General features: G+C 40.9%; 7 protein-coding genes across 7 annotated transcripts; 3 read left to right on the top strand and 4 right to left on the bottom strand.

Moving 5' to 3' along the window:
• Positions 1-334: 334 nt before the first annotated feature.
• On the bottom strand, positions 335-1,947 carry BCR41DRAFT_345122 (hypothetical protein). Its single transcript, XM_022022648.1, has 3 exons — positions 1,833-1,947; positions 1,137-1,457; positions 335-787 (listed from the first exon to the last, which is right to left on the bottom strand). Exons 1-3 carry the CDS (start codon positions 1,870-1,872, stop codon positions 474-476), a joined length of 675 nt encoding a protein of 224 aa, XP_021886008.1. The 5' UTR covers positions 1,873-1,947; the 3' UTR covers positions 335-473.
• Positions 1,948-3,823: 1,876 nt separating this feature from the next.
• On the top strand, positions 3,824-5,718 carry BCR41DRAFT_345120 (ribosomal protein L1p/L10e family-domain-containing protein). The gene is made up of 4 exons (XM_022022647.1): positions 3,824-3,946; positions 4,326-4,471; positions 4,685-5,047; positions 5,278-5,718. Exons 1-4 carry the CDS (start codon positions 3,929-3,931, stop codon positions 5,579-5,581), a joined length of 831 nt encoding a protein of 276 aa, XP_021886007.1. The 5' UTR covers positions 3,824-3,928; the 3' UTR covers positions 5,582-5,718.
• A 114-nt stretch (positions 5,719-5,832) lies between these two features.
• BCR41DRAFT_345119 (hypothetical protein) lies at positions 5,833-7,816 on the bottom strand. The gene has a single exon (XM_022022646.1). It carries the CDS (start codon positions 7,702-7,704, stop codon positions 5,887-5,889), a length of 1,818 nt encoding a protein of 605 aa, XP_021886006.1. The 5' UTR covers positions 7,705-7,816; the 3' UTR covers positions 5,833-5,886.
• A 414-nt stretch (positions 7,817-8,230) lies between these two features.
• On the bottom strand, positions 8,231-9,541 carry BCR41DRAFT_345117 (hypothetical protein). The gene is made up of 2 exons (XM_022022645.1): positions 9,102-9,541; positions 8,231-8,960 (listed from the first exon to the last, which is right to left on the bottom strand). The coding sequence occupies exons 1-2, from the start codon at positions 9,463-9,465 to the stop codon at positions 8,380-8,382; spliced, it is 945 nt and encodes a 314-aa protein (XP_021886005.1). The 5' UTR covers positions 9,466-9,541; the 3' UTR covers positions 8,231-8,379.
• Positions 9,542-10,562: 1,021 nt separating this feature from the next.
• On the top strand, positions 10,563-12,913 carry BCR41DRAFT_345116 (hypothetical protein). The gene is made up of 4 exons (XM_022022644.1): positions 10,563-10,784; positions 10,899-11,863; positions 11,962-12,077; positions 12,170-12,913. Exons 1-4 carry the CDS (start codon positions 10,655-10,657, stop codon positions 12,852-12,854), a joined length of 1,896 nt encoding a protein of 631 aa, XP_021886004.1. The 5' UTR covers positions 10,563-10,654; the 3' UTR covers positions 12,855-12,913.
• Positions 12,914-15,632: 2,719 nt separating this feature from the next.
• BCR41DRAFT_345110 (small GTPase superfamily) lies at positions 15,633-18,372 on the top strand. The gene is made up of 6 exons (XM_022022643.1): positions 15,633-15,734; positions 15,846-15,863; positions 16,509-16,526; positions 16,773-16,794; positions 17,531-17,660; positions 17,908-18,372. The coding sequence occupies exons 1-6, from the start codon at positions 15,705-15,707 to the stop codon at positions 18,251-18,253; spliced, it is 564 nt and encodes a 187-aa protein (XP_021886003.1). The 5' UTR covers positions 15,633-15,704; the 3' UTR covers positions 18,254-18,372.
• A 241-nt stretch (positions 18,373-18,613) lies between these two features.
• On the bottom strand, positions 18,614-21,029 carry BCR41DRAFT_345107 (enolase). Its single transcript, XM_022022642.1, has 5 exons — positions 20,867-21,029; positions 20,607-20,702; positions 19,278-20,170; positions 18,958-19,091; positions 18,614-18,835 (listed from the first exon to the last, which is right to left on the bottom strand). Exons 1-5 carry the CDS (start codon positions 20,949-20,951, stop codon positions 18,730-18,732), a joined length of 1,314 nt encoding a protein of 437 aa, XP_021886002.1. The 5' UTR covers positions 20,952-21,029; the 3' UTR covers positions 18,614-18,729.
• Between the last annotated feature and the right edge of the window lie 6,726 nt (positions 21,030-27,755).

Raw genomic sequence — 27,755 nt, 5'->3', positions numbered from 1 at the left:
CAAAAATGGTGCAATTGATAATTTTAGGTTTATGCATCACAAGGACATAATTTTGTCATAGACTTTTCTAGCTTCTGTGGCTCTTTTTTAATTTTTTTCTGCGAAGTCATTTGACCAAACCTGAAAATCGTATTTCCTCAAGTCCTCTGAATAATGGATGCAGAACTCGGCTACTCATTCTATGGTTCATAGTTTAACCCTGAATGGTTCGCCTTTGGAACAAAGCTTTTTGGATATTCCTATCTTGAAGTGACTTCTCCGTGGTGTCTCGCGTCAGTCTACAATATCACTGCCCTAAAATCAACATTTCTTTTGTTTTTTATTTTTTTTATTACAGTAATAAAAAATTCGCTTCTCTAGGATCATGATTGTAACGGTGTTCATGTTTTGCATATGTGTGATAAAGTGATTGTACTTTGGGTGTTGTAATTGTCAACAAGATTATATTGTAGTCTTTTTTCTTCCTTTTCTTTTTAGCGATAAAGATGATCAGCCTCGATGTTACGTGCCAACTCAACCTCCCATTTATCACCATTGGCCAATAGCTTCTCCTTGTTATACAAAAGTTCCTCGTGCGTTTCAGTAGCGTACTCATAGTTGGGTCCCTCAACAATAGCATCGACAGGACAAGCTTCCTGACAGAATCCGCAATAAATACATTTGGTCATGTCAATATCGTAGCGAGTCGTGCGACGCGATCCATCCTCGCGAGGCTCTGCCTCAATAGTAATGGCCTGTGCGGGACAGATAGCCTCACAAAGTTTACAAGCAATGCAACGCTCCTCTCCTGTAAGACAGAGCGTGGAAAGGAAAGAAAAGATTTCAAGTCAGCTGATTGTCTTAGCTAGTTTCGTATTACTCAGATCATTATGCTGGTTTTAATTTTGGTGGTCATTGGACTGCTTGGTGATGGTCCATCCAGCGTCGTCAACTAAAGTCTTGAAGTCACCTCCGTTTATGCTGAGTTGATATTCCGATGTCCCTTATTATTATATCCTTGCCGACTAAAATGCTCTAGCAAGCCCTTTCCAAAATCCTTTTTTTTTTTTTTGTTGGCAGGCATGCCTAGTTTGCCCTACTGTCTATATTCATGACACCCTCACTCTAGAAACGATTGCCGTAAATAGATAGCTTACCTGATGGATAGCGTCGAAGAGCGTGCTCTCCTCGGAAACGGGGTGAAAGAGCACCCTTCTCATAGGGATACATAAGCGTATAGGGGGGTCTGAACATGGACTCGAGAACAACCCACATGCCACGAACTAACTCAGTCAAAAGCAGGGACTTGGATGCCTTGTCCAAGATCGTAGGGCCCTGTCCAGGGATGAAGCGAGTCGAATCCTCATCCTCTGGGAACTTCTCGCGATTAGCACGGTAATCGTTTGTATTCTTACCAAGAGTACTAGAAGAGATATGGATTGAGCGGGCCAAGGCAGGAAGGGCGATACGTGTTTGTACTAATAAGGTAAATAATGATAAGATAAAACAAATCCATAACAAATTGTCAGTATGGTTTTCATAGCACCATTCTCACTACGTTTGCGATAAATAAGGCAAAAGACAGGTTGACTACTAAGTTCGGTATTCCGAATTGAAGCACAAATGTATGTATAGCCAAGATAAACTGTAACAATAAATTGGGGTGTGCTCACTATGATTTCGTGTATATTCCAATATCCAGTTGATGAAACATTACATTTGCTGATGGCATTAATGTTGTGTGTTGATGTTCCCTTCGGATCCGAGCAGATCCATGACCTTCGGGTAGTGAGTGAAAGTCGTGTATTTCCCGATGCAGAAAGAATGGAGCTAATAAGTAGACATGGCCTTACCCCTTGGCACAGCAGTAGCTCTAATAACGTTGCGGAGCATGGTGTAAGTATGTGAGAGAGGAGTGGAGAGGAGGAGCGATGGGAAAATTGATTCGACGTGATGAGATTGATGCCGATAGGGGAAAAAACCGATTTTTGCTTCGGATCCGAAAACAGGATGGACAAAATCCGCTAAAATTACGACACTAGTGACGTAATCTTTCTTTAAATCCAGACTCTTCTTGTTGGATATTGTCCTGTCTGAAAATGAAGCAGGCTTATGAATAATCTTGTAGATATCATGTCGATCTTTAAAGGACGGACTGGATTTCGAGACGTTTTCCATAAAATATGCATCTCTTTGACAACAGAATCATCAAAACAAGGTGTATACTATGATCCTTAGTACACATGCTAGCGTTCACCGGAATGTCGGCATCACTTAGGATGGCTCCCTTATCAGCTGAAGATTTGAAACACCGTAATAAATAAAAAAGATGTCAAGGGCCTTTGAGGATGTAGCCTTGTTGAGAGATAGTCCCTAATCCCCTTAGATCTTTTAGCTTGGTCGCATGTTTACTAACCGACTCTCGGGTGTTGACGCTGACTACAGCGGTAGAAGAGCAGACGCCCTGGACGTTGCCAGCGGTGAAGATCCTCGAAGAAAATTTTTCCCGACTTAATCACTTATGCTTGAATGTTAGTAGTTGTGGGTGGAAACCACACGATTGGATAGGCTTTCGAAGTATATATTCGCGTTCCGTATAGTTTCAAGGATCAATATCGTTGTGTCGAAACGCCTTGAGATGACTTTCCATTTCGTTCAAATTCATTCAGATAGTTTTGTACTGTTCGCATTTGCTACTTGTCTGATAGTGTACATATTCTACTCAATAGCTCTTACTAAAGATATACTTTTACTTTTTTTCCCCTTATTTTCCCAGGGTCACTACATTCAAATGGACTGTTATATTTGCTACATGATATACGGCTCTGCCTTTAGGCATTCAAGGATGAACTATATATGGAAAAACTTTGCACAGTCAGCGCTGTGTAAAACGGATTTCCCTAACGAACTAACAGTCGCCTCTTTATCAAGTGGCTCAATTTGATCAAGACTGGATATAGGATCAGAAATACGACATCGGAGGATGAGTTTTTCAAATAAGTGGAGCTAGTCCAAACCTGACACTACTTCCAATAGAGCGAGCTAGGTTAGCTGTGTCAGGCTGCCGAAATGGGCCAATTACTTCGAGAATAGCTAATAAACCCTTCGAGAAATAAGAGCACAGACCACAACTTTAAAAGTCTAAAATGGCATCTGTAGTATCACATAATCTATTCATGCACTTTAGAATCATCGGGAAGGACGAGCAAAAGTATCTTACGCACTCGATGCTAGGAGTTATGAATAAAAAGATCCAGGGCACCTACTTGGAAATCAAAAATGATGCTCTTATTCATTCCATTACAAACACATGCGACAAAAAAAAATCTGAAAGACGATTAACTCAATACTGTTGCTGCTAAAATCTAACTTATTAAAGCTCTAAACTAGAGTAAGATGTGATAATGCTTGGTTACAGTCTGTTTAATTTTAATATTCTAAACAAGCTTACTAGTCTATAGGAACACATTCAATAGAGATAAGAGAGGAAACTTTACTTTTATGACAGAATGCATATAAGAGATAGTCTGATGACACGCGAATGGCAATCTTTAAGTGAAGTTGGTAGCTGGCGTTGATGAGCAAAGAGACTTACCTTGCTCGTAGATTTTGCATTGATTCCAGACCCACTATGGCTAGACTGTTCCTGATAATCTGTTTGTTCCTTGCCTTGAAGGTATAAAATATTCGCAGTCGTCCCTGCTGCAGGATCAAGAGATCGAAGTCGAGGGCTTTTTGGTTGAATATATCACGTGAATTTACGGTAGCCGTGACTGCCCAGGAAAAAAAAGAAAAAAAAAGGTGGAGAAAAGCAAAACAAAAACAGAAAAAAAAATGCCTTCTAAAGCAAGTTGTCTTCTGCCAGGCCCCCATAGTGCTTCATTGATCGCCCTGCTCCTCATCAACTTCAGTTACTCCGAACCCATACGGTCCTTACTATAACTACACCATGTTGGACATTAAGCAGGTACAAACAGCATTGCATCTCGCGACTCCGTATAAAAAGTTAGCACAGCTAGTGTGCCTTGTACAAGTGTATTTTTTATTTGGGTTTAGTAAAAAACACAATAGCACAACAGTTCCCACCTATTCAACAAGTGGAAACCGGCATAACTATATCCTATTGAGCTATTTATTCAGTATTTTTATTAGAAATCCAAAGATAACACCCATGTCCCCATCACAACTATGGCTTCTTGCTTAACCTTTATTAATTTTTTTTTTTTTTTTTTTTTTTTTAAAAAAAAGGAAAAAAAAAAGTGACAGCCACTTATTAAGTGTTTATTAATCAAAATACTCTTCTCTATCTCTGACTTTGTTGCTACAAACATGTGGGTTTTTTCTAGGCTGATAAGGCTGTCAAGGCTCTTCTCGGACACATTGAAAAGGTTGGACAAAGCAAGAATCAGCTCATGGAGGAGGATCAGTTTGTTTGGCTAATCATTGCTACAAAGAAGTTCTCAGATGTCAACAAAGCAAAGCCTCAGCGCATGTACGTCTTTTTTTTTTTTTTTTTTTTTTTTTTTGGGCCTGGGAAGTCGGATTCTTTTTATTTGATTTTTTTTTTATTTTTATTTTTATTTTTTTTTTTTTAATGCTTAATTAATATGTAGTTCGAGGAGATTGACAAGTTGCGGATATAAATGATCATCAGCCCTAGCAAAGCATCCTTCTCCTAACCATCTTTTCCTTCTCTATTGGCTAGTCCTCTAAAGTACCCGATCACTCCATCAGATGCAGAGGTCTGTTTGTTTGTCAAGGATCCTCAGAAAGATTATAAAAAATTGTTGGAAGATAAGAATGTCAAATCGATCAACAAAGTCATTGGAGTGTCAAAATTGCGTGCCAAATATAAACCCTATGAAGCAAAGCGTCAATTGTGTGCATCCTATGGTATGTTTTTGGCGGATGCTCGCGTGGTGGCTGTCTTACCCAAATTACTCGGCAAAACGTTTTACCTCAAAAAGAAACAACCCGTTCCTGTCGATATGACCAAAACCGATCTCAAGAAAGAAATATCGCGCGCTATTGGATCAACATATATGCATCTTACCTCTGGAACTTGCACGTAAGTTTTCTTTCACCCACCATATGCAAACTTACCTTTAACATTTTTGATTTGCTCTGTATTGCTCATTCCTCTTATTCATAAGCGCTATTTTTATTTTATTTTATTTTATTTTATTTTACTTTATTTTTATGTTGTTATTTTATTTTTATTTTTATATCTTGGAAACATATGGCGGACGGGCTATTTATGTCGTTCTAAAAACAAACCGTTTCCATGTCTTACTTTAGTGCTGTCAGGATCGGATTGACGAGTCAAACTCCTGCTGAGATCACTGCCAATATCGAGACTGCGATCCCCCATATTGTTGCAAAGATTCCCCGCCAATGGAAAAATATTCAGGCTATTAATTTGAAGACGAGTAGCTCAATTGCCTTGCCTATCTTCAATTCTCTTCCTAACGATGGTACCACTAGAATCACTGTCCAGAAAAAGCCAAAGTCAGTGAGCATGGATCAAGATGAAGAAGAAGAGGACGAGGATGATGAAAACGGTGAAGATGAGGACGAGAACGAGGAGGAAGATGAGGAATAGGAGACAAAAAAAAATGGCATTAGAAAAAAGAAATATACGCACCACCATTCAGCACATCGCGTTCCTTAACTTCTCTCCCCCATTCTTTTACTTTAAACTATGTATTGTACGTCTATGAGAACGAAAGATCCAAATGCTTTTTTTTTTTTTTTTTTTTTTTGAATTAATAAACTTACTGTATTGTCTGGCGCACAGGGAATATGGGCGAGATAAACAAAATGTTATACTCACTGAATGTTTAACAATTTCAGGGACATCTATTTTTTATTTTTTATTTCTGTATTGTATTTAATGTATTTGTCGCTCTAATGTGTTGGATGATTTTTGGTTGTTACCATATTCCAAATAATGATTTCGTCCTTAAATGAACTTTTCCGTGTGGGACTCGTGGGTTCAGATGCAGAGGCCGACGGTGAAAACCTTCCATTCTTGTACGACCGTGTTAATTCAAACATGGGCTGACGAGAAGATTGATGGCGGTGATTCAATGGAGACGTCAGTGATCGAACAACATTGCTGAGGGAAATACGTCTATTTAATTTGATAGATGACAAAGGATCAGAGTTATCTCGTCGCCGCTGATAAAGATTTCCTCGTTTTGCCATTGTAGCAGGAGCAGAGTGTTCCTCTAGACTCGGTTCTTCGCCCTCGGCAACTTTAATAGACCCATAGTCAGAAGCCATTTTCCCTTTATTTGAATCAGACTCGGAACCAGATGGACTGAGTGCGGTGGGTGAAGATGTGAACGTAGAGTCATGAAGATCAAGGTCGTGAGTACTTCCCTGATCGATCTTAAGTATGGCCGGCGATATAGACGCAGAAGTAGCAGACGAAGCGGAAGAGGATGAAGAGGTCGAGGAGCGGGATGATCTTGACGATATTGACGACGGCCGTTCAGAACTCGATTCTACATGTCTAAGATCGTCTGATATTACTGATAGCTGTGATTGCTTTGCCTCTCTCTTTTTGCTTAGTTCCTGCTCCTGACTCTTTTTCTTACGCATCGATGACATCGATCCTTGCGGTAGTAGGATTTGTGGTTGTTCCTTCTTCTTCTCTTGCTCTGATCGTTCCCTCATCTGACGTCCATCTTGATGAACGCTCTGGGGTAAAGGCTTGAGCCACTGCATAATTTCCTGTTGCTCTATCGAAAGATCGAGTTGCGGGGGAGTATTCTCCGGCAAGAGCCAATACCATACCTTTTCAAGGTATTCATTCAATTCCAAGATCCTTTCGAATGCTCCCTCTTCATCAAAGCCATGTGTTGTAGAAGAAGCATCAAATGCGCGTTGATTGGCTTTCACATTTGAAATTTGCTTCAATAACATCTGATAGAGCCCTGGATGAGGGTGATGGACATGAAGTGCTGTCAAGGATGGAGCAGCCTCTATGAGTCCTGCATTCTCGCTTTCAGACACCTCATCTTTTTGATGATGGGAATGAAGATGATGGTAATGGTGATGAGTTTGCAACTTGTGTTCCAAACGGAGTACTGTCTCTGATAATCGTTCAAAGTCCTCGAATGTTCTGTGGATCACATAAGATGTCGTCTCGGCTTTATTTAAGCAAGCAGGCACGGTCTTTGTGGGCTCTATATCATTCTCCATTTTTGACTCTGCTGGAGAGGAGGACGTAGTAGGTGATGTTGGAGATACAACTACTTTCCCCAGAACTGTCACTTGGATCGAAAACAATGTCACTGCCCGATCTCCCTTCTTGATAGCAGCATCCGTCTTACGTCTACGTTTACTTAGGAATGGAAAGATATGTTGTAACTTTGCAGGACTACTCTGGCTGCGATGGCGACCAGACTGATGTGTTGAAACAGGTGTTGGCCGCTTTGGCTTGTCGGATTTCATCCATGAGATAACTTTAGGCGGTTGACATTGGCGAGAAACTTGGAACGGAAGATGGACGATAGTTATGGTGGTCGTGGTTTCTTTGTGGGGGTCAATATTAGTCTTGATAGTAACATCTGTTGGTTCCATTGTAAAATTGCCATCTTCAACAAACATAGGTGATATTGACTCGTGCTGTGGGTGCTCTTGCAGATGCATATGGTTAAGAGGCAAAATGGGTGAAGCATGACTCGTCACTGTGGTGGTAGTTTGTGTAGAAGCCATAGTATGTAGTAGTGTGTCAAGAAGGGTGGTGAATTAAAGACTGTGCGCAAAAGCAGCAAATGGCGTGCGAGCAAGGGAAAAATGATAGAATGAGAATGAAGAAAAGAAGAAAAGAACAAGTAGAACAAAATGTTTATCCCCATAAAACAGGTATACATTTACCGCACCCACAACCATCCATCCTCCATAAACAACCTCTACGCAATTAAAAGGACAAATGCAGCTAAACCTTGAGAGCGGAGTTTTTTACCTGTATTTGTAATGAGTGACTAATTACCAGTCGTAATTTCCTTCCCCTCTCACCGGAAAAATATTCTTTCCTGGATTGTTAACCTGGCCCGAGCATCCGAAGCCATAGACAGACATGATCATTAAAATGAGTCCATGCAAATGCACAATTGCATTCGTCGCTTTGAGATTCTAGATCCGGCGTGTGCAAACAAACACATTAGTTTTAGTCTCGTGGACAATGTCACAATATCATTAGGACGTTTCTCCAGAAATAAAATATGAGATAATTATATGTGTGTGTGTATATATTTTAAACAGCTATTTACAATAACGATTGCATGTCTTACATAAACCTTTTTCATTACAATCGTTTGCTATTATAACAACGACAATAGCGACTTGACATGCCCTATGTGCACTGTGCATGTGCGAATTTGTTCATTGTTAATCCGATTCATCTAGCCGCACCCGCTTGTTGGTATCGTACAAACTAACTGTGGCCTCATGAAGCCTCGAATCCTTCTCTACAATTAAGCCACGCAACCAACGCACCTCCATTTCCAACTCCCGAACATGAGCTTCCAGCTTCTCTGCACGAGTTGTCTGTTCAAGCGCTGTTTGTTCCAAAACTTGTTCACGAAGCTTCTTTTTTAGTCGGAAGCGTGCGGATGCGACTGTGTTACGTCGTCTTTTATCCTCTTCTGGTGTCAGTTTGGACATGTTTGAGAGGGCTTCATCCTTTGATATTTCTTGGACAGAAGTGTCTAAGACTGAGGTTGAAACAGAGGAAGTGTTATCACTCCGCAATGGTTTTTGGTCTGTTGTTTCTGTGATACTAATGTTGCTGTTGCTGTTGCTGTTGCTGTTGCTGTTGCTGTTGCTATCTTTAATCGCCAATTGCCTTGCCCCTGGTTCTGATGCCTGCTTTTCTTCTCCTTCCTTCTGCTGCTGCTGGCAATCAGACCTATCCCCATTTACTGGATTACGTTGACGACTACGCTCCAAGAGTGATAGTGGTCTAAACTCTATAGACATTCATATTCCATAACCATGACCAGGAAAAAAGAAAGTGTATTATCAGATGTCTGTTCAATGTTCGCTTTGAATCATTCTGCATCCATCTCGCAACCTCTTTGTTTTTCCAGCCTTTTTTCAACTAAATTTACCTTGCGATGTTGTGAGATTGAAAATGTCTAAAGTTGATGGCGATGTAGTCTGGATCTGTCGAGATTGGTCATTATGCATGTGTCCTAGCATAGGATCATGCTGTTGCTGCTGCTGCTGTGATTGTTGATGTTGGAGTAGTAACTGGTCCTGGCCACCAAAATAAGAGACAGTATTGATTACAGCGGGATCTTCAAAACCAGAATCAGTCTCGAAGACACCTAACCCAGGTGGGATGTCAAATGTGAATTCTGCATTGGTCCAGAGCGATAATTCCGCAGCATAGTCTTCAGGTGTAGTAGTGGCAACTGTTGAGTCATCAGTATTGAGGCCCTCGATAAGAGCAAGAAAAGGATTATCAGACATTTTATGTATATGTAAAGATCGCTAAAAGGTCGATGATTGTCAATGTTGAGAGACTGAATAATCGAGAAAGGAGAACCAGAGCGGATAGTCCTAATTTGCTTTGGATGCTCTGCTCTTAACTGCCAAAGTGAGACCACGTGCTCATTCAACCATACTTGCTCTGGATTCAACGTTTTTTTTTTTTTTTTTCTTTTTTTTTTTTTTTTTTGAAAGCTTGACTCTAAACAGCTCATGAACATTAAGGATGAATGAGTAATTATCATGGGGTAGCTAAATCCATCCTAAAGAAAGAAAGTTTTGACATGAAAGGCAGCTGGATGTAGAATAACTTATTTATGTGAGATGGAGCCTATATTATTGACAATATCGCAGATGCCAGTAAAGAAATCGCGCGTCTTTGTCGAAGCATGACTCAATCCACGCACTTGGAAACATAAAAAAAACGCGTCTATGCTCACTCATATTACCATTTCTCAGCACCAAATACTTCTTTGGTCAAAGTCATTCAATGATTCAAATGATGCTCCAAAGTCGGTTCTTTCTCCCTTGGATCTAACCCCCAAAGCACAAAAGCTAGTGCTGTGTTACATCCGTAGTGTGTTTAAGATTCCTTAAATTTTCCATGTTGAAATAGTCATCTACTGGCACACTGTCTTCTCAAAAATAGTGAAGCAAACAAACAGAAAGAACTTTTGATTCCATTGCCAACTAGAGAAATAAAAGAAAAGGAGCAAAAGGATGACTACACTGTAAATGAGGAAGAGACTGCAGAGTGGTGAAGAATTCTTTCTAATGTCAAAAAAAACCCTTGTGTTATGATAATTATGATGATGTGGAGGATCGGAAAAGTCGCACAGATCAAAAAAACAATCCATCTTTTCACTGTGAAGCGCCAGAAGCAAAAATCGGCTGGTATCGCTGAAGAAAGAGCCTCGTAGCTTATACCAGCCATGGAAAGACAGGTTTCTCGGCTCAATACCATTAAACAGGCATGCTCACGGGCCCTTAGTAGCAGATGAAGTATTCAGCTAAAGTGAACAGATTTTCTTGTGACCCCATGGAAATTTGGCAAGTATATAAATTTCATGCCTTTTCTCCACACTTTCTATATTGCAAAACATCTCTTCTTAATTCTCTATTTCTTTTTCATTTCATTCCATTTCTTTTTCTCATTCAATATAGCATCATAATGGCGCCAGAGAAGGTTGTAAGATTGGGTTCTTGGTCAGCATTCTGGGGTGACTCGGTTAGCAGTGCCGCTCAGTTGGTTGAACTGGAGGGCAAAAATCTTGATTATCTCGTTGCAGATTATTTGGCTGGTAAGGAGAGCGGATATGATAGCGCTTTTCTTTTCAGATCCCATGTGTGCATTCTTAAAATAATATTGATTTTTTTTTTTTTTTTTTTTTTTTTTTTTCATCGGCTAAAAAAAGAGGTAACTATGGGCTTGCTCGCGCGCCACCGCAGCTCGGGTGGCAAGTCCAAGAAGGAGAGCCGTGCTGGCCCAGGAGGATATGTTGGAGATTTTATCACGTTTGTTTGGAAGAGATTAGTTGAAGACATCGTCGCGAATGGTACTAAGGTCATCACCAATGCTGGTGGACTTGCCCCACTAGCACTCAAGGAAGCGATTGAGACTATTGCCAAGGAAAACGGTATTGAGGGCCTGGTTGTTGCAGCTGTCACTGGAGATGATCTTCACGAGCGATCCGAAGAAATGAGCGCAAAGGGAGAGCTTTTACCATTCAACTATATCACTGGTAATAAGGATGAAGTGGATCGATATCCAGGATCCGACAAGAAGAAATTGTCGTTGAATGCTTATTTGGGCGCTATACCTATTGCGGAGGCGCTCGACGCTGGTGCATCGATCGTGGTCACGGGACGCGTTGTCGACAGTGCACTGGTACTGGGGCCCTTACTTCACGAGTTCAAATGGGATCCGCTCAAGGACTGGGACCAAATGGCGGCTGCCTCTTTGGCTGGACATATCATCGAGTGCGGATGCCATACCACTGGTGGTAACTTTACGGACTGGGAGCTCAGCGCCAATTCTCCTCATGGAGGATGGGCTAACATGGGATTCCCTATCGCTGAGTGTCATGCTAATGGCGACTTTGTGATCACGAAGCCAGCTGAGACAGGAGGACTGGTAACCGTGGCCACAGTGGCGGAGCAATTGGTCTATGAGGTTTTGGATCCTGGATCATACATCCTTCCCGACGTCATTCTCGACCTCCGGGACGTCAAGCTCAGCCAAGTCGGTAAGGACCGTGTCTTGGTCACTGGAGCTAAGGGTAGGCCCCCGACTCCCTATCTTAAGTGCTCTGGAGTCTATGTTGATGGCTACAAGATCACAGCAGATCTTTGGATTGGTGGTATTGATGCAAGACGCAAGGTGAGTTATCCAACACCACATCACTATCACGCACTGCGCAGGGTATGAAAGCATAAAGAACTTAACCAATCCACTCACTACTGGATATATATTCTTAGGCGCTCGCTGTAGGAGATGCTGTCGTGAAGCGTGGCAAAAAGAATCTTGAGCGATTTGGTATTGAGGACTTTACTGCGGTACGCGTTGAGGCTCTTGGTGCAGAGTCAACTTATGGGTAAATAGCAGGAGTTCAATATGTTTGTGTTTTCATATGCAGCTTCTGTTCAGGACTGTGTGTACTAAAATAGACCTCTTCCTGGGTTCTAGACCCCACTCGACTGCACAAGATGCTCGCGAGGTATGCTGCAGAATCACAGCCGTCCACCCTGAAAAGCACGGATTACTCCTCCTTGCAGTTGAACTCGCACCAAGCGCAACTGGTAATGCTCCTGGTATAACAGGTGGTGGAGCCGGTCGTCCTCATCCAAGCCCCAACATGACCCACTATTCGGTCTTGGCTCCCAAAGAAGCTGTTCCAGCACTGTTGACTATCGGCAGCGGTGACAAGCAGATCACAAAGACAGTCAAATTTACTGCGCCTACGAATGCCAAGAACGAGTACCCTCCCGCTCTCCCTGTTGCGCCTTTGCCACCAACGAATTCAAGCGAGGAAACCGTAATTGTCCCGCTTATCCGTATTGCTTATGCACGAAGTGGTGATAAGGGTGATACTGCCAATATTGGTGTCATTGCTCGTGACCCCAAGTTCTTCCCATATATCAATCAACAATTGACAGCCGAGTCTGTCAAGGAGTACATGGCACACCTTGCACAAGGCAAAGTAGCACGTTATGAGCTCCCGGGTATCCATGCTTTGAATTTTGTCTTGACGCGTAGCTTGGGAGGAGGAGGCTTGAGTTCACTGAACTTGGATCGTCAAGGCAAGTCATATGGTCAGATGCTTCTTAGTTACAAGGTCAAGGTTCCTAAAGGTCTTTTATCAAGCTTGTAAGAAAGGAAAAACTCAGATGTATTCAAGTACTGTGAAGCGTTGTAATAAATGTACCATGAAATAAAGCCCAAGGGTCTTTATATTCGTGATATGCCATTAATGTTGTTGCAGAAAAATGTATGAAAGCAATGTTCGATTTGACGAAAATGTTCAAATTAAGTCAAAATAACATGTCCCCGAACCAAGGGGTTGAGAGAAAGGGGAGACGAGAAATCGCGTAAAAAAAATACATGGGTCACTAATTTCAGACATGACCCCTCCATTTCGCTTTTCTTTACTTTGGCAAAAGGGTTATGAAGTATAAAGGCATTCAACGCATTGCGGTGATATGCATAATGAATCAAAGATGAAGGATGTAAAAAAAAAAAAAAAAAAAAAAAAATGCGGTAGCAAGGTCCATGGTCGAGAGATGCCAATACAGAACCCTTATACGTCTGCTTTTGCCCAAGCTTATTTTCTTTTGTGAAAAAAGTGTTTACTTAAAAAGTAAAGCTGGATATGTTTATATATATATATATATATATATATATGCACATCAAACCAAAACAAAAGGATCGACTGCATGCTGTGCCCCGTTAAACAATGGAGTTGTCAAGTGAGACGACTTAGCCTTGGTGTATCTGGGTGTGTATCACATTGCCGATCCCTTCTCTTGCTGTGGATTGGCCACTTGCAACAACAAAAAAAAAAAAAAAAAAAAAAAAAAAAACATAAGAGTCTGAGCACTAGACGGTCCTCGTCTTGATAGTTACTGCTTGTTGTTGTACGAAAAGATATTGTTATCCTCCCGAAGCATACTAGCTTCATAAGGCTTCATAAGAATGGCTAGACAGGTTTTGCGATCGACCATGAGAATACGAAAGCCTATTTTTGTCCTGTGCATGTCGCATGTTTTCGTCCTGTGCATGTCGCATGTTTTCGTCCTGTGCATGTCGCATGTTTTCGTCCACATAAGCAAACATCATGCAGGCTTGCATGGATAGGTGATAGCATGTAAGCAACACGCATCGTTATTCGTGTTTTGGCACCAGATTTTTTTTTCTCCTTCCCGCCTTGGTGATCCCATCTGTTTTCTATTCTCCCGCTTTTTCTTGGGAGTCATGCAAAAGTTGGATGTGCAAGGACCATGTTCGTTTCGCTTGTTTTTTTTTTTTTTCTTTTGGTATCTACCTGATAGTTGCGGTATATTGTAAGAAATGGAACACGTTTTTTGTGATATGTTTGTTTGTTGAGTGCTGCGTGATGTACTTTTATTGTTCCCGCTCGGTTTACCATGCCACTCTTTAGTGATATTAAGTAATGGTGAGCGTTATTGTCATTACCTTTTATACTTTTTTCTTTTTTTTAGAGAAAAGTAGAAAAAATATGCATAGAGATAAACTAGGGAGGTGCGCCAAGCCTTTTGCTCATCCGTGAATCTACAGAATGTGAAGTAGGAAGCGGACAAAAACAACTTCAACAAAAAAGGTAACATCCGATGTCGTTCCTTTTGTCGAGCCTTTCGTACTTCCTTCCTATACTTTGCTTCGTTACAAATGTGCCCAAAGCACAAAGCTCAAGCTGCATAACAGAGAAGGAAGGGAAGCATAAAAAAAAGAAAAAAAAGGGTTTTGCATTAAACAGTTGCACAAACTCAAAAAAAGCAGAGATAAAAGAACAAAGGGGAATGATACCACCAAAAGCGTGTGCATCCTTTGCATCCTTTGCACAGTTCATGTGGGAATCAGCCTCGTCCTTCCCTTTTCCTTCAGTGTCAGTCATTGCTTCTGGGTCTTGTTGCGGGGTTTTTATCTTGTGCAAGAGAAGTGTGTTTCTCACACTATCTTACTCTATGCCCTTTTTTTTTTTTTTTTTTTTTTTTTGAGTAGCACAGCATTTCTAATGTGATGTCGTGTTTTTGAAAGAACCATCGGAGTGACGCGGGAAAAGACTCAAGTTTAGTGAGGGGAGCATGCGGACCAAGGACCAACAGGATTTTAGACTCACAAAAGCGGAAACATAGTCCTTTTGTAAACGTAAACAAGGACATAAAAAGGCTGAAGGACTGAAGGGCTGACTGGCCCAGGCGGAACAGCTCGTTCAATCTACAAATTCCCATTTGAGGCTCAAAATGTTACTAAGATGGTTCTAGGACATTTTATTCAATCCTTTATTGAGTACAATAGATTCTTTTTCTCTCTTTCTTTTTTTTTTTTTATTTAAATACACCATGCCGCTGAAGCTATAAGTATTATTTCAGGTAAAAAAGACCTGCAATGCAGTCCAATGCTCAAGTATTTTTTTTTAAGATAGCCTACATTCAAAATCTATATTTCTACATGACTGAATATATCCCTACACCATTGCTATGAATAAAAAGAGCTTGCATTTTTTTTTTTTCTGCTTTGCTTCTCAAGGAGAGAGTGAAAGACAAGTTTGGAAGGTTAAGGTTTGGCTTCAGTCTAACAACAGCAGTGACAACAGCGACATCAAGGCTTTGCTGGCAAGGGTGGAAAGCTTCTTTTTTCCTCTTTTTCTGTTTCTTTCTTTCCTTCTTCTTTCCTTTTTTCTTTTCTTTCTTTTTTTTTTTTACTTCCATCCTTTATTCTCTTCCTGTGTATTACTCGCATCGTGCAAATTATAATATTAAGCAACCAACAACTTATTCACTGCATCTAGCTTCATCAAGTCCTTCCTCCTCCCCCTTTGTTTCCTTCGCATATTTTTTTCTTTTTCAAGTTGCAAATACACCTTCTCTCTCTACCTTCCTGTATCGAACAAAAGTAAAAATTTAAAATAGTAATCTCGACGCCATTTCTTTTACAGAAATCAGGGAAAAAAAAAATAAAAAATAATAAATAAATAATCAGGATGATGCTCTACAAGCTTGTCGTTCTCGGAGTAAGTCATTGTCAATTCGTTTGACGCATTGTAATGAATGAAATGGTCTTTTGGTAAACAATCCTAACATTGTTATGTATCGCTGGATACTTTCTTTTTTAACGTCTATAGGACGGAGGTGTTGGCAAGGTATGACATTCGAGGCAACTATGATGGATATCAGCCACTCCTGTTTGTTCCTCCCGTTCTATTCCATGGCGTTCATTTGTGTGTCTGTGTGAAAAGAACTAAGGATTATTTTATCCTATTCAACTACAATTCCGCATCCATCAACCCTTTCGATTTCCTATTCCTCTTCATCTTCGCCGCCACCTTGCCACCCCTCTTTAGGTGTTTGGAAAGCGATTGGATAAACAGATCCTTCTGTTTTTTTTAGATCCATAGTAGGAATAAGGACCCCTTCCAACCCTGCACATGCACCTTTCCTCACACGCACAAACATTCACGCATCTGCCTGTTTAGTCTCTGAGTTTCAATGCAAAAGTGAATCTGAAGAAAAAAGATAAACCTTCTTTTTTTTTGACACATGGCATGAGGAACATGGGGAAGGGATGTTAATCAGCTGCTTCATTGTAAATGACATGAAGAACTGAAAATACCCTGCCTGCAAGGCATTTTAAGAGGAGGAGGAACAGTTGGACTTTAGTGTTACATTATTTGGCCATACAAATGTGAAGGAAACACTCGATACCATTTGTTGTCTGAACGGAGCTAACCGCGCATGCTGATTCTAACTATACGTTCTACTGTCCTTCCACTTCTCGAACATTATAGACTGCTTTGACTATTCAGGTAGGTGTGCTGAACGGGCCCCTTGGATCACTATTCTATGCAATTCTTAAAGTCTTGTACGTCAGACATGCAAAAGAAGCTTCGGTTCTTTAGTGTGCTCGATGACTTGACTTTAATCAAAAGGATAAAAGGACGCGTTTCAGGAAGATCAATCACATCTCCATTCTCTATGCAATGCAAAATAGTCTTGAGCTAACGTTCCCTATTTTCTCCATTGACTTTCTATTTTGTTTTTATTACTATCAGCTATGCTTAAATCATTTTGTGGGTAAGCCATTGTTTGTCTCTTAGTTATTGTAGTGGACCCATTTGATTATGCCTGAATAATTGAATAATGTCAGCTCATTATTCTTTTATTTTATTTTATTTTATTTCTTCTTCCTCTCCTGATATCAACAACAATGATGAATCTCTCGCATTTCAAATTAATCATCTCGACTGTTTGATATCGAATGAAATGCTTCTTGATGTACGGCTAATTATTGACATGGATATATGTGTCATTCCATATAACAGAGGTAAGCCTATCTTCGGAAGATCTCTTATTTATCATGTATTGTTTATTTGATTTGTGTGGCCTTGGAATTCATATTTGGATAAGATATTGCAGACATGTGGGAAGCATGAGCGATTTCAGATCTAGGAAGGTCTTCTTTTTTTTTTTTTTTTTTTTTTTTTTCTCGTCTCACCTTCATTATTCATAGTTAATTGCATTTACATTGTTTCACGGCTACTCTCTATGTTAAATGGAATATGAGAGCAGATGCTTGCGTTATTATCCTCTTCCTTTCTCAATCTGTCCGTTGACATCGTACATCGACACATGGCTATATCTATTTTTTGGTGAAAAAAAAAAAAAAAAAAAAAAAAAAAAAGCTCGCATGCGTGTTTGTTATTGATGGGTGAGCGACATCATAAAAATGATGTGAGTAACCAACCTTTAGGTTATCAACGTGAGCTTGGCATCAACTAATAAGCCATTGTCCTACATTTGACTCTTTATTAGACATATGATCCCACTATTGAAGATTCTTACAGAAAGCAAGTTGTAATTGACGACCAAACATGCGTTCTGGAAGTTTTGGATACTGCTGGACAGGAAGAATATACTGCATTGAGAGACCAATGGATTCGGTAGGTTACCTTTTCTTGTTTCTGGCGAGAGATTGGCCCAAGTTCGAGGGAAATGCTCTTTAGTTTGCTCTTTTCTTTTTAACTACAAATGTTGTCTTTAGCTGTATGATGCTCTCATGCATTTGAGTAGCTAGTTGAGCACAGGAGAAAGCTGGCTGATTGAACTGTAGTGCATCCTGAGTAGCTCAAATGAGTTTTAACCTTTTTTTAATGTATTATTTATTTATGTTTTTTTTAAAAAAAATAGTGACGGAGAGGGATTCCTGCTGGTTTACTCAATTGCAGCCCGTTCAACATTTGAGAGGATAAAACGTTTCCGGGACCAAATCACTCGTGTCAAAGATACAGAGAACGTTCCTTTGATGCTCGTGGGCAACAAATGTGACAAATTGACAGAGCGCGAGGTTTCACGCGACGAGGGCTATCAGATGTCTAAGGCACTTCGATGTGATTTTACGGAGACTTCAGCCAAGACCTGTGTGAACGTTGAACGCTCATTCTACAATGTGGTCAGGATGATCCGTCAAGCGCGTGATGGCGGTGTACCTCAGAAGAAGCCCACCAAGAAGAAGTCAAAGTGCACGATTCTATAAAAGGAGATTAAACAATAAGGAAAAAACAACAAGACCTTAGAAAAGGGATTGTTAGTCATGATCTTCTCCTGTCTTCGCTACCACATTTCAATTTCTTTCTCTCAATCTTTTTTTTTTTTTCTCTTTCATTCTCATCGATCAAGAAAGGGCTTGTTAGTTTATGGAATCAGCTTCAAGTGGATACTATTAAAAAAAAAAAAAAAAAAAAAATAGCATAACATTTTAGTAAAGGTATAAACAAATTGAGGCCAAAGAACAATCAAAACACTCAAGAACGTGCATTTCAATGTATTCAAACACAATAATTAATTAAACATTTGGGATTCTCTCAAATAAAACAGAATTATTTCATGCACCTAATATTTTACAAAACGAAGGCTTTTTTCTTTTTTTTATTATATCCCATAAAAAGTGGGCACTGATTTGAAACAAAAAAGTAGATGTTTGAAAGTGAAAGGGAAGGAGACCTCAACTATTTACAAGAGATGAGCCTTGCGGAAGTCCTTTCCGGCATAGATGGAATCGCCATTGAGTTCCTCCTCGATACGGAGCAGCTGGTTGTACTTGGCCAAACGCTCAGAGCTGATGAATAAAAAAAAAATAAAAAAAAATAAAATAAAAAAGACATTGTTAGAGAAATTGCCCTACTCCAAAGAAAACATGCGTAAAAGTAGGCTACAAAAATAAAGTTTAGGGTGTCTTACCGGCAAGGAGCACCAGTCTTGATCTGACCAGTGCGGAGACCAACAACAATGTCAGCAATGGTATAGTCTTCAGTCTCACCTGAGCGATGCGAAACCATGACACCCCATCCAGATTGCTGGGAGAGGACAGCAGCCTATAAAAAAAAAAGTGTGAGCAAATCAATGAGACATGAGCTCTTTTTACCCACTTTGTCCGTATAAGAGGCAAGTGTCCATAGAGGCAACCCTATATAAAGGCCTTTCTTTTCTTTTTTATAAATGCTCTTTTTTTTTTTTTTTTTTTTTTTTTTCGTGAGGAACACCCTTGCGACTTTGTGTACCTTGATAGACTCGGTGATGGTACCGATCTGGTTAACCTTGAGCAAAAGGGCATTGCAAGCCTTCTTCTCGATGGCAGTTGCAATACGTGAAGGGTTGGTGACAGTTAAATCATCACCAACGATTTGGATGGCAGTCTGGTCAGTAACGTGAGACCAGGCGGCCCAATCATCCTGGTCAAAGGGATCCTCAATGGAGACGATAGGGTAATGAGCAATGAAGTCCTTGTAGAGCGAGGCGAGCTGCTCACCGGTGAGGCGCTTGGAGGCGTCCGAGTTGGGGGTCTTGAAATCCAAGTCATACTTGCCATCCTTGTAGAACTCAGAAGCAGCGACATCCATACCAATCTGAACCTTGTCAGTGTACCCGGCCAAAGCAATGGCCTCTTTCAATAATTCGAGACCCTCAGCATTGTCTTGAATGTTGGGAGCAAATCCACCCTCATCACCAACATTAGTGGCATCCTGGCCATACTTCTTCTTAATGACGGACTTGAGAGTGTGATAGACCTCAGAGCCGATCTTCATAGCTTCAGCAAAAGTGGAAGCACCGGTTGGGAGGATCATGAATTCTTGCATAGCAAGCTTGTTACCAGCGTGGGAACCTCCGTTGATGACGTTGAATGCAGGAACAGGCATGACAATCTTCTTGCCACTATGACCGGCCAAATCAGCAATGTGGCGGTAGAGAGGAATACCCTTCTCAGCAGCTCCGGCTTTCAAGACTGCCATGGAAACACCAAGGATGGCGTTGGCACCATACTTGGACTTGTTGGGTGTGCCATCCAACTGGATGAGGAACTCATCAACAGCAGTCTGGTTCATGACATCAAGGTTGGCCTTGATAAGTTCGGGTCCGAGGACAGTGTTGACATTCTTGATGGCAGTCAAAACACCTGAGAAAAAAGAAATCGGAGACGCCATGCCATGTATTAAAAAAAAAAAAAAAAAAAAAAAGGGCAAGCAGATCATTGCATTAAGTTTTGTTTGTATGCATGGTGATGCTGACTGTGGGAAGATTTTCTTTGTATTTCTGTTCCATGCAATATTGAGACTTTTTCATTTCTTTTTTTAGTATCTGTTCCATTGGGTATTGACTTTGATGTCCTTGCGCCTAATTCTTCCGATGGATGTGAAAGTCGGGACTTCCACAATGCAAAACCCAAAAGATCGAGGAAAAAAAGGTCTAATCCATAGATCTGTGCTGGAAGCTTTTTCTTTTTTTCTTTTCTTTTCTTCTTTTTTTTTTTTTTTTTTTTTTTTTTTTGCATAAAACGCGACCCTTTAAGTGCTCAAGAAATTTCTCACACCAAAGACGATTCCAATACATACCCTTTCCGACATAGGCGTTCTTGTCACCATCACGGAGCTCAAGAGCCTCGTGAATACCGGTGGAGGCACCAGAAGGAACATCGGCGCGGAAAACACCTAGATTTTGTTGCATCGTTTATGTGTTTTTTTTTTTTTTTTTTTTTTTTTTCGTGTTAGAATTGTATGTATACGAAAGGTCGCCTAACGATCGTGAGGTGTCTGATCAACGTGTTTCTTTAGGAACATGTTTATATTGCGAAATAAAAGAAAAACTACGTTACCTTTGGAGGTAGTGACCTCGACCTCGACGGTAGGGTTGCCGCGAGAGTCGAAGATTTGTCTAGCGTGAACTTTGGTGATGGCCATTGTTGAAAATGAAATTCGAATGAATGAGTTGTTAAGGTTGAAGAAAAAAAGAAAGAAGAAAGAAGAAGCTGAGAGAAGATTCACACAAAAATGAATTCATGGGTAAAACTTTGTTTAAGTGACGTGTTTTTTTTTGTAACTGTAATGGCCGCGCGTAATATTGAAGAGTTGAAGCATTTGCCCAGCAATCTTATCTCTTATCTCTTTACAAAAAATAAAAAAGAGTTTGGCGCGTCCATTGTGGGGGCCACTATCTATTCTGTATGGCCTATCAAAATAAGGACTGTTCGATTAGGACAGCTTGTCAACATGTTCACAACTGATACAATTCAATAGTTAATGACGCATAGTCTTGATTTGGACGATCAAAGATCAATTTATTTTATCATGGCGTACACATGTTATATATAATATTTATTAATATATACATCACAAAAATACAGCGTATCCTATTCAAGATCTAGCTGTAGGTTACAATTATGAGAACCATTTAGCCGATATCATCTCAAGTTTCCAATGCTTACACCATCTTCACTGTCTTCTTCTCTCTTATCCTTACCTCACTCTTCATTCAAGTGTATGAAATCCTCTATTTATCAGCTCATAAACAGAACACAGGGTTTGTGGTGTACCAAGCCGCTTTACTGTAAGCATAGACAATAGTCATTTTTATCTATGTTGCTCTATTTACAGCCCACTTCCTATATCCAGATGAGCGTTTGGCTATGGACAGAAGGAAGCCAGAAACTCCAGCGCTTTTCAGTCAAAGTACCTTCCCCCTTCTCCAAAAATTTGGATCCAATAAATACAAAATGTCATTGGTCGCAGCACAATAATTAAGCAACTCAGCCGTGCACCGCCCTGCTTTTTTTTTAGCTGTTTAAAAATGTTCTGTACTCGAGACCCGACTGCATCCCACGGAAAAAATTGTTACTTTTTGTTACAGCGAATAATAAAGATCGACTCGAAAAAGCTTTCGACTGATACAACAATATGTGAAAGGTATTCACAATACCCGATCTCGATCAAGTAAGACTGGTGCCTACTGAACTTTAGCATACCAATAAACGGAGGAAAAGAAAGTAACAAGGATCCTACAAGTAACGGAAGGTGAAACAGGTGTGCTCGAATTTATAACCTGGTTGGTTTACTGATCCGTATTGTATTTTCGATGACGACCCGAGTACAAATCCTTTGCAATAGGTGAGAATCCAATCTTTGGTTCAGTACATGCTAAAGCTAAATATTGGCGAGGGTGACAGCGAGTTTGGCCAGCCTGTTTTTTGGAAAGACGGACCTTTTCATTTGCAGGTCAGCGTCAGTTTTATTTGCATGCGAGCTCAAAAAGAGTCTGTGTGTGAAGACAGGTGAACTAGCTAGCTAGGTAATCATGTGATGATAATGGCACGAAGAGCTTCCCATTCACATTGCTAAGGAGGCCAGTGATTTTAGGTGTGTGCGTAAGTTATAAGCATACCCAGCAGTCACATAGAGAACACACCCAGCCTCAATATAATATTTTGGCATACCTTTGATTTGTTACATGTACAAGTCGAAATTAGTCCAAATTTTCATGGGCATGGTATTGCTCGAGCATATGAAAACTAAGACACTTTCACTTACAAACTTATGAAGGTGTGAAGGGAGAGTCGATCTCCCCAATAATTGCTTTCTCGAGCGCTTCGAGGGGCTAACGCGGAAACTCCTCATAGTTCTCGCTGCCGCCATGATGGGTTTAAACCAGTGACCTGTACTGATGTACTGAACATTCGTACTTGAAGTTTTTTTCAGTAAATTTTTACTTAAACATTGGTAAAAAAAAAGTATATTTCGAGTAAAAATCAGTAAGTACTTACTGAAAATATACTTTTTACTTACTTTTGTTTTGCTGATATTTACTGAAAATATACTTTTGTTTTACTGATATTTACTAGAAATATACTGGAAATATACTTTTGTTTTACTGATATTTACTGGAAATATACTTATTATTTACTTTTCTTTTACTCATTCTTTTACTTTTCTTACTTTTCTTTCAGGGGGGCCTGCACTCAGAGATCTGAGCCTGAAGAGAAAGGGCGTGATGTTTTGGTTTCCAGCACGTGCTGGAAGAAAACGAGCACAAGCTGATTGCCCATACAGCACAAGCTGATTGCCCATACAGCACAAGCTGATTGCCCAAACAGCGCGAACCTGTTCTGAAACAGCATGAACCTGTTCTGAAACAGCACAAACCTTTTCTAAAACAGCGCGAACCTGTTCTGAAAACAGCACAAACCTATTGCACAAACAGCGCTAACCTGAAGAAAAAGCATACAGGCTTAAAAAAATCCACAATCATTTGCATGCATAACAGGCTTCTTCTCTTTTCGCACTACCATTACCATTGCCATTACCATTACCATTGCCATTACCATTACCATTGCCATTGTCATTCTCATTCTCATTCAATTCTCAGAGAACCTTCTGCATCATCCCTATAAACACGCTTAATACCACGAACAGTTGACAGATTAACTTTATTTGTCTGATCTTGTCTCACAAAGCGGCCATGTACTTTAATAATTCAGTAAATGCTCGGCATCTCTGCCTCTGCTTTCTCTTTATTACTAATGTTGACTATATATAGTCAAAGCCAACTTCTACTTCCATAGCTAGGCTTCTATATCTCTATATCTCAAAGATCTTAAAGACCAATAATCATCGTCTGTGACGCCAAGTAACACTGATACGATTGTACTAGATTCTTCTCTTGCCACTCTTTTTGGGCTTAGTAAAAGAAGTCTTGCCCTGGCTTAGCAATGCTGAAGTCCCTATCCCTCAGGCACCATGGTTGTCACTCCGTGGAATATATACTTTATTCTTGAGGCAGATGTTAAGTGTAAGTCATTAAAAATGGTATGAGAAAAAGCTTTTTATCATTTATTTCTTCAACCGGCATGGCGATACAGCATATTCTCATCGGGATATCAAAGTAAAATTTAAACATAATGCCATGTTAAAGTTGCTCTCTGGCCTATCCAATGTCCTATTAGTTGACTTGTCTTCTCTCAAGAACGCTCTCATAAAGAAAGGGGTGAAACGCGCCCGACATCTGCTTGATCAATACATTCTTTGAAATTGATGAGTGGTTTGTAAATCCTCTAGATATTAGCTTCGAGAATTAATAGATGAAGAATTACCACATTACGATGAGTAATCAGAAAAAAAGCTGCAAAGTCAAAGGAAGATGTCCTTATGTCATCACAACGGCCTGGGCCTCCGTCTGAGCATTAAAATATAGCGAGTTTCATTGATGGAGTCCAAAATATAGACGCATCTTTCAGAATAAAGCTAAAACTTAATATTGCCAATCACTTTATACTACTTTCACAAGTAGTGGACAAAATACAACACTGTTGACGCGCAGTGTAGATAAAAACGCTTAATTTATTTCATTGTAAGTCTAACAAAGTCCGAATCTTCTCAAAGCTGTGACTAAAAATGATGTTGCGCACATTTCGATCACTGAGGTTGGTCCTAAGTGGAGAGAGGACTAGCCCTGCCTTACTGAACAAACGCTCAGACTCAGTTGATGTGGACTGGATACAGAGGTACGAGCGCGCGAAGTGGGCAAGTTCCTCAACTGAGATATTTTCATCGATGCCATATGGCCTCCAATAGTCCTGAGGCTTATCTTTAAAGCGATCGTGATTGTAGTCCGGCAAGCGTACCGATGAAGTGTAGAGCTCTACCGCAAAATTCGAAGAGAAGTAGAGTATCTGATAATCACTCGTTTGCAATGGATTTTTTGTCACTGTATTATTCTCTTTGAATATCTTAAAGGCTTCGCTGCAGAGTTTTTTTGCTTTTATAAACAGACTTTCCCCACTAGCATGCATCGTATCCTTTAAGATATCGAGTGCTGCGCAAGCAGGGTTCAGGAATATAGAAATGAGCACGGTATCTGGAATGTCCTGGAGAGGCCACGATTTTTTGATCTGTTCGTCCAGGCTTTGCCATAACTCTCTCGTCTCTTCCGTTCGGAATGTTGTAAGCGCCGGGAGCATGGTGTAGACCCTCAAATAGATTTGCGAAATGGTCGGGTTATCATGTGCGCCTGCCCAGTGTGTAAGCTTGGCAGCCGGCTCCAAGAGCGTGATAATCTCCTGCAGGGTCTCGATCTCTCCCTCGACAAGGAGGTGCCGCCCGAGCTCCGCAGCCTTGAGCTTTTCGTCTTTGGATCCTGCCCTCATTAATTGATAGACCGCTGTAATTGCTTCTGAAACTTCAAGCACCCTTGCTGCCATGTTGAATTTTGAGTTCCATCGCGTGACATTCGTTGTAAGCAGTTTTGCTACGCTGATTGTTAAGCAGATCCATAGCAAGACTGGAGCTTCTGAAGAAGGTTGAGATCTTTTGGCATTTTTCCATCACCGCCTTAGCTCCAGAACTTCGTTCCAATGCCTTATTGATACACAGCTGTATTACATGGGAAAAACAGGGAAGCCAGGTAATACTCTTCTTTAGATTATAAAGCTGTATGGCTCTTTTTATGTTCGACCCTTGATCCGTTGTTGCACAGATCAAATGCCCTTCCAAATTCCATCTTGCGACTACACGTTCTATAGAACAAATTCCAGGATTAAAAGTGTTATTTACATAGGTCTCAAACAGGCAGTAAACCGACAGAGCTAAAGCTATGATATTCTTACCAAGCTTTTCCAATAGGACTTCTGCCGATTGAGGGCCTTGGACTCGTTCCATGCCAATCACAACTGAAGCCGGCTGAAAGTCATGTGTTAGAAAGTGAAATGTTACTCCAAAGAACTTCCTTTGATCACCGCTTGTCCAACTATCCGCTGTGATTGCGCCTTGAATTTTACGATCAGTGATGTATCTCGATTTGCCTCCACATATGCATTACACTTAAATCCATGTTTGATTGGATAGCGTCTGTGCTTGGAATTACGTATAATGCATTAAGTTGCAAACATATTGCCTTGAAAGAATCCGAGCCAATTATTTTGAAGGTCGCTCCGTTGTCGGCGATAAGCCTTAAAAGTAATTTCTCGAAGAACTGTTGTTCATACGGAAGTGGCCTCTTCATAGTCGTAAGAACAAATCCCTCTCTAGCCACTTCGAAGTTCCCCTGTGGTCTAGGGGGCTCATCATCATCATCATCTTGATCTTTCGACGACTTGACATTCTGGACCATGCCTTGATAGAGGCGAAATTCCTGCACAGCTTCATATATTGTGGAGTGGTTTTTGAGGAGATGGTTTTTTCGTGATCTGCCGCCCCTAACTTCTTGTACTTTATGCCACACTTTACCCCGAGACTGTTCTTAACCTGGCATTCGAAGAAGCCAGATGCATCTGTATTATAGAAATGTCCAAGGATACTAGACTTGCGTATGGACTTATGTATTGGGACTTGTGCCAAAGGCTTTTGTGAGGCGGGCGCGTCGTCGCACCGTTCGGGCGAAGGTAAAACGCCAAGTTCAAGCGATTCATATAGCGTGTACCATGTCTCCGATGCTCCATGACTGGTACGTAGGTTAGGTCGACGCTGCTCCAAAGCTTCAGCTTCAGCTGCAAGCAGGGTTGCTTATGGGTTGTCAAAAGATAAAGGATAGGCTAAATCTCGTGAGATCTGAGGAAGTCCACGAAAAGAGGAGGACGATGAAGATGCCCGAGAGGTCTGGTGCAGGGAGATGGGCGACTTGGGCTGAACGCCATGCATATCTCTATGCCGTCCAGAGTACGATGAAGTAACTGAGGAGATAAGACCTAGGCTGTGGACTGCGATAATAATGAAAGCTCTCGGCCCTTTGTAGCGGTGGTAGTGGGGATTGTCGCGGAGCGCATAATGTGGATGTAGAGGGTGAGCCAAGAACATGGGATGCTGAGATTGAACGTAGGAATGACCTAGGTCTGGCAGGTTGAATAGGCAGTCCCTGATTTGTTGGAGGAGAAGGAGTCTTAGGATATCCTCGTTTGGCTTGGGCAGACCTGATGCTACTGGCGGCGACGCTGGCTTCGCTTCTTGAAGTCACTTGGGGCAACTGGCGTGTTTGCACTTCCTCGAACATAGACCTTGAACGCCCTTCGCGCGTCTTCACGCCCAAGACATTGTATTCTCCGCCAGAATGGTCAATATCGTTGCTTTGGTAAACATCAACTTGCTCTTGTTCGTGTCTGTCCTGACCACGACGCCATATATCACACTTCGCCTGCGCTTGCCGCTGGGCGCGTCGGTCGATGAGGCTCTCTGACTACAGAAGCATTGACGCGTACGGAAGAAGTCAGTAAAAAGGCTCGAAGCAAGGGATATCAAGTATTAACTAGCAACTAAGAGTCAAAGGTATAGACTTACAGGCGATCGCCTTCCAGAAAACCCGCTGTAATCATCGTCAGTCTCGAATTCGCACCTACTCTCGTTGAAAGTAGGGTCTTCGTCTAGATTTTCTGACTTCCTGGTTGAATGAGTGATATTCATCAAAGTCGTCGTTATTTTCTTCGCCATACTCTTCGTCATACTCTTCGTCATACTCTTCGCCATACTCTTCGCCATGCTCTTTGTCAAACAAGAAATTCTCACTCTTATCATTCATCGTTGAATAAAAAAAAGGAATTGCGTTTCAAGGTCAGGCAGACTGATTCAGGAAGAGGAATGGAAAGTGGGAGCATGAGAACAGAAAAAACTTTATTAAACAAAACAGGAATATGGACAAAAAAAGTTTTATCGTATATCGAGGGTTCTCTCCTCCACGAGGGGAACAAACTGTTTTATGTGGATTGAGTAAATGGGCTCAACATATTT

The sequence above is a fragment of the Lobosporangium transversale genome, assembly GCF_002105155.1.
Source record: "Lobosporangium transversale strain NRRL 3116 chromosome Unknown BCR41scaffold_2, whole genome shotgun sequence".
Taxonomy (NCBI): domain Eukaryota; kingdom Fungi; phylum Mortierellomycota; class Mortierellomycetes; order Mortierellales; family Mortierellaceae; genus Lobosporangium; species Lobosporangium transversale.
The sequence above is the reverse complement of the archived record's forward strand: the minus strand, read 5'-3'. Positions and strand labels throughout refer to the sequence as shown.

Coding starts and splice junctions, on each gene's coding strand:
- BCR41DRAFT_345110 (XM_022022643.1), top strand. CDS start 15,705: ATGATGCTCTACAAGCTTGTCGTTCTCGGA. Junction 16,795..17,530: donor ATGCTTAAATCATTTTGTGG/GTAAGCCATTGT, acceptor TGACTCTTTATT/AGACATATGATCCCACTATT. Junction 17,661..17,907: donor TTGAGAGACCAATGGATTCG/GTAGGTTACCTT, acceptor TAAAAAAAATAG/TGACGGAGAGGGATTCCTGC.
- BCR41DRAFT_345120 (XM_022022647.1), top strand. Junction 4,472..4,684: donor AAAGCAAAGCCTCAGCGCAT/GTACGTCTTTTT, acceptor TCTATTGGCTAG/TCCTCTAAAGTACCCGATCA. Junction 5,048..5,277: donor CTTACCTCTGGAACTTGCAC/GTAAGTTTTCTT, acceptor GTCTTACTTTAG/TGCTGTCAGGATCGGATTGA.
- BCR41DRAFT_345122 (XM_022022648.1), bottom strand. CDS start 1,872: ATGCTCCGCAACGTTATTAGAGCTACTGCTGTGCCAAGGG. Junction 1,458..1,832: donor AGCTACTGCTGTGCCAAGGG/GTAAGGCCATGT, acceptor TTACCTTATTAG/TACAAACACGTATCGCCCTT. Junction 788..1,136: donor TCTTCGACGCTATCCATCAG/GTAAGCTATCTA, acceptor TCTGTCTTACAG/GAGAGGAGCGTTGCATTGCT.
- BCR41DRAFT_345116 (XM_022022644.1), top strand. CDS start 10,655: ATGGCGCCAGAGAAGGTTGTAAGATTGGGTTCTTGGTCAGCATTCTGG. Junction 10,785..10,898: donor CGTTGCAGATTATTTGGCTG/GTAAGGAGAGCG, acceptor GGCTAAAAAAAG/AGGTAACTATGGGCTTGCTC. Junction 11,864..11,961: donor GTATTGATGCAAGACGCAAG/GTGAGTTATCCA, acceptor ATATATTCTTAG/GCGCTCGCTGTAGGAGATGC.
- BCR41DRAFT_345119 (XM_022022646.1), bottom strand. CDS start 7,704: ATGGCTTCTACACAAACTACCACCACAGTGACGAGTCATGCTTCACCC.
- BCR41DRAFT_345107 (XM_022022642.1), bottom strand. CDS start 20,951: ATGGCCATCACCAAAGTTCACGCTAGACAAATCTTCGACTCTCGCGGC. Junction 19,092..19,277: donor CCATCACCGAGTCTATCAAG/GTACACAAAGTC, acceptor TTTTTTTTATAG/GCTGCTGTCCTCTCCCAGCA. Junction 18,836..18,957: donor AAGACTGGTGCTCCTTGCCG/GTAAGACACCCT, acceptor TTTATTCATCAG/CTCTGAGCGTTTGGCCAAGT.
- BCR41DRAFT_345117 (XM_022022645.1), bottom strand. CDS start 9,465: ATGTCTGATAATCCTTTTCTTGCTCTTATCGAGGGCCTCAATACTGAT. Junction 8,961..9,101: donor CAATCTCACAACATCGCAAG/GTAAATTTAGTT, acceptor GAATGTCTATAG/AGTTTAGACCACTATCACTC.